This window comes from Rhagoletis pomonella, unplaced genomic scaffold (genome assembly GCF_013731165.1).
Source record: "Rhagoletis pomonella isolate Grant_MI unplaced genomic scaffold, Rhpom_1.0 Rhpom_scaffold_00007, whole genome shotgun sequence".
NCBI lineage: Eukaryota > Metazoa > Arthropoda > Insecta > Diptera > Tephritidae > Rhagoletis > Rhagoletis pomonella.
Window position 1 is genome coordinate 64,229,392 of NW_023458561.1, and position 4,033 is coordinate 64,233,424.

The window sequence follows — 4,033 nt, forward strand, 5'->3', positions numbered from 1 at the left end:
CTTTCCTTAATTCGCACATAAATTATACAAAAGTACAGTTATTCAATATTTTTGCCCACTATGTACAGAATTATGTATGTAAAGTAAAAACATATGTATATGAGGACATAAATTTATAATTTTTCTTATTTAAGCATTTTTAAAGTTGTTACTTAATAGTACAAATAGTGTAACAAAACACCGAAATAGCTACCTATCTACATTCATATCTCTATAAGTATGTACTAAATATAAACGAGTATGTATTTAAGTAATTTGGGCACACTTTCCATGCCTGATAGTTTGATAAATATTTTCTCCATTTAATTACTACATATACCTACACACGTATGTATGTATAAAATACACAAATAAAACAGTAATAGCTTAATTAGACGCATAATTACTTAGAGTAATGCTGCGATTTTCCCCCAAAACTTAATGAGATTTAATGTTTAACAAACAATATCAGCCATTTACATATGAGAAAGAAGCTACCAACAATAAGAGAGACAAGCAATTTGAATAAAAACTATTTACAAAAATTCAAATAGAAGCCAATTCGCAAGAGCATAACAATAAATATATTAATTCTAAGACTAAAACAAAAAAGTCAGCATCGAATCGAAGAATTTTTGAAAAATCAAATACATAAATTAGAAGTCGCTTAGTTTAGAATGTTGAGCATTTCTTTTTTCTTTTTTTTTAATATAAATTGAAGTGTATGTTTGAAACAAGTGAATTCGAGAATATTCACTTTTACTACAGATTGGTGGTTAGACCGACAACATAGGATATCCAATCTACCGTATAAGGTACACGATGATAGATGCCCGGCTGGCCGCGCGAGGCGCACGAGTAGCCAGCTGAAACCACGCCTGCGAACAGAAAGAAAAATATATGCAAATTAATTAGAATTTCGTTTTTGTAAAATAGCAGTCATTTTGTGCTCTTCATTTGACTTGCTCACCAATCAAATACCAACGGCCACTCTTCTCATGCATCAGCGGCCCGCCAGAGTCACCCTGACAGGAATCTTTGCCTCCATTTCGATAGCCGGCACACATCATTTCCGGGTAAATGACAACATTTATGCCATTTTGACGATGCCAGCGTTCGCAGATGCTGAGATTTAGAAAGAGTGTATTAATGATATTGGTTAACGCAGTTTTATTAAGTGCATTTGGCATTAAATGAAGTCATGCTCGACTTCAGCAGCATATTTTTTAGCGAATGTATGTATGTGCAGTAGGGTGGTCCAAAAAAAAAACAAAGTCCGAATTTTAATGTTCTCACCTCCTAGGATTGTTCCATATCGGAAAAAATATACCAATATTTTTATTTAGCGGTCTCACAAAATTTTCCATGTATTTTATATATGAAAAAACAACTTTTCACAGAAATGGTATAGAATTCTTGAAAATCAATATTTTCCATTTTTGCATTTTTTTTTGACCACCCTAATGTACATAAATATGTATTTGTATACTCACCGATTTTCAATCACCGGCACATCCACCGCTTGCAGCGTTTTCGGCCGCAGTCTTGAGCCAGGATTCAAAGCGCCCCAGCCGGCTGCCCATCCAAATTTTCCAAGAAAGTCCTCATTCTTTTCCGGTAGGCAGATGGGTGCTTAAAAATGCAAATTAAAAGCATTAAAACAAACCAGGTACGTATAAAACCAGGTATATATTTATATGTGTATGTTCGGTCGAAGGCTAAAAATGAAATAATTTAGTATCTCATGTCATCTCAGAACGACTTATTACGAAAATGATTCATAGCTCTCCAGACCCCAGATATATACTTTGAAGGCGAAATCTTAACAATACTTTGGTCATGATGGGTATATCTCCCCCTAAACTTCTACCTATATTTGCTTCAGGCAAACACTCTCCTGATAAAGATCACATGCGGTGATGGCCCAAACGAATATTACAAAACCTCGCAATTTTTTTTCCCGTGGTGGAGTCTGGAACGGATCCCAAGATGTAGTGATGTTTTGGTAAATAGGGAGTCTCATAAAAAAACTAAAAAAGGTATTGGGTAAGCCGATTTTAATAATTCAATATTCTTTGGGAATGGTTTATTTAAGAGTTTATGAAATGACTACTAGCAGCTAACGGGGTCGTTAGAACATCAGATGTAAGAAAGAGGTGTTGAAAGATGGACAGACAACTTCTGATGAAAATACAAATAAACTTAGGCTTAGGTTGTACATACTGTTGAAACCCAGGCTGATCCCAAAAAAATTAGCAAAAGTTTTAGGAGAGTGTGTACTCTGGACCTTTCATTATTCAACCTAGGTCAGACCATTTGAGGTACAGCAGTGCGAATCAGCCCAAGCATAGCTTCATCATGACTGTTAGTTCTGCTTGAAACATTAATTTGACAATTGAACTCCTAGTTTTAGTGACTTTTTACTCTACGATTTAGCTTGAAGCCGTTGGTTAATGGGCCAGAGTTAAGGTAAAATTATGCAGAGTAGAATTTTGGAATTGGCTGTCTCCGTTATATCTCTTTTGGGCACCTGAATATATCAGCAGATCCGCTGGGAAACGATGTCAAGTCCCACGGAATGAGCTTTTACTAGCCTGGTTAGAAGTTTGTTTGCGCTCCGATCGAACACCGGCTAGAAAGACCTTGTATCTTATCACAGAATAGCTTTCTTTGAGCTAACTAATAGTTTGTAGCGCCAGGAACTTGTACCAGGTACGTCAGCAACATGTAAACTTTCCAGGGATTCCGCCTAAGTGGGATTACGAGCTTTAAGACCCCGGTGTACCCAGATAAAGGCTGCCAGTCCATGAGTCGAGTGGAGGCTCAACTGGCAGAAGCCTTCGGCTTTCGATGTCTGACAGAGACTTAATTCTGATGCCACGGGGAACAGAATAACGCCGGAGTGTATTCGCGAGCTAGGTGAGCAAAACTAGCCTCGTCGAGCAAAACTAGCCTCGTCGGCGAGCAAAACAATAGATGTGCACGTGCAAGACGTGTAAGACGAGTAAGACCAGTAAAATTTACAAGAACAGAATGAATATGTGCAAGTTTAGCACCTCGAGTGAGTGGTGAAAGTCGAGTGAGTCGAGCAATCACTCCAATCTGAGGGAAGCTGTCTAAGATTAGTTGACAGTGCAGGACAAGAGTGTGCTCAGGAGCAAGATGAGTAAGAGGAGCGAGATGCTCACGAGCAGAATGAATGAGATGGTGAAGTTGTCTCTGGGAAGTAAGGACGACGTGTGATAAAATCGAGCTAGTTGAGAAATTCGAGCATATGCGGGTCTGGCGAGTTGAGCAATTCGGGTGAGTCGAGCAGGTCGAGCAAGTCTGGCGGGTGAGCATTACTCCGGATATGTACGAACGGTCAGTTGGTACGGCCTTTCGGGGCGTATCGTGGTGGCTATGGTAACACCAAAACGAGGGTAGAGCCAGTAATGGTTCAATGGAGAGTTGCATTATAACCGGGTGTCTGGACGCAAAGAACGGAAGAGGTTTAGGTAGGTCTTGAACCCTACCAAGGTTGTTAGTATGTCCATTCCGCACAGCCAATTGGTAGCGAAATTCTTGCATTTCGGGGCGCTTATCATCGCATTGAGTGGATACGTTGTGCTCTTGAGCACCGTGAGGAAAGGTCATCTTCGACGACAGGTACTCACGTTAAATCTCACACACACCTGCTCTTGTACCTAAATTACTCTGATTCAAATTATTCCGAGAGGGCCGAGATAGAAGTCCAGCATTCTTTGCCAGTTTCGATTCCATGATGAATGATCCCAAAAGCCTGGTTGCCGCTTGGCGGTAAGAATGAATGCCTCTGACTTTTTTACAAGTGGCGCCCACGTCTGTTTGAATCGCGATGAAGAAAAGTAGAAGTTCTAACTTGGGATCCACGGATATTTTCTGAAAAAACACCGCTAATCCAATTTTATCATTTAACCTCGACAAACCCCTGAATATGTTTACTAGACTACCGTCCTAGAAGCTGTCACTCTCCATTGTAATAATCACCCTTATAACGGGTGATTTTTTTGAGGTTAGGATTTTCATGCATTAG

General features: G+C 39.4%; 1 protein-coding gene across 1 annotated transcript in view; it reads right to left on the minus strand.

Moving 5' to 3' along the window:
* Window positions 1–43: 43 nt before the first annotated feature.
* The window catches only part of LOC118743953 (serine proteinase stubble-like), a 7,806-nt gene continuing 3,816 nt past the window's right edge, over window positions 44–4,033 (minus strand). Inside the window, exons 6-9 of the mRNA XM_036476715.1 lie at window positions 3,342–3,448; window positions 1,473–1,611; window positions 950–1,104; window positions 44–857 (exon numbers count right to left, since the gene is read on the minus strand). Coding sequence (XP_036332608.1) covers window positions 742–857; window positions 950–1,104; window positions 1,473–1,611; window positions 3,342–3,448 — 517 coding nt within the window. The 3' untranslated portion in view covers window positions 44–741. The remainder of the gene's footprint in view (window positions 858–949; window positions 1,105–1,472; window positions 1,612–3,341; window positions 3,449–4,033) is intronic.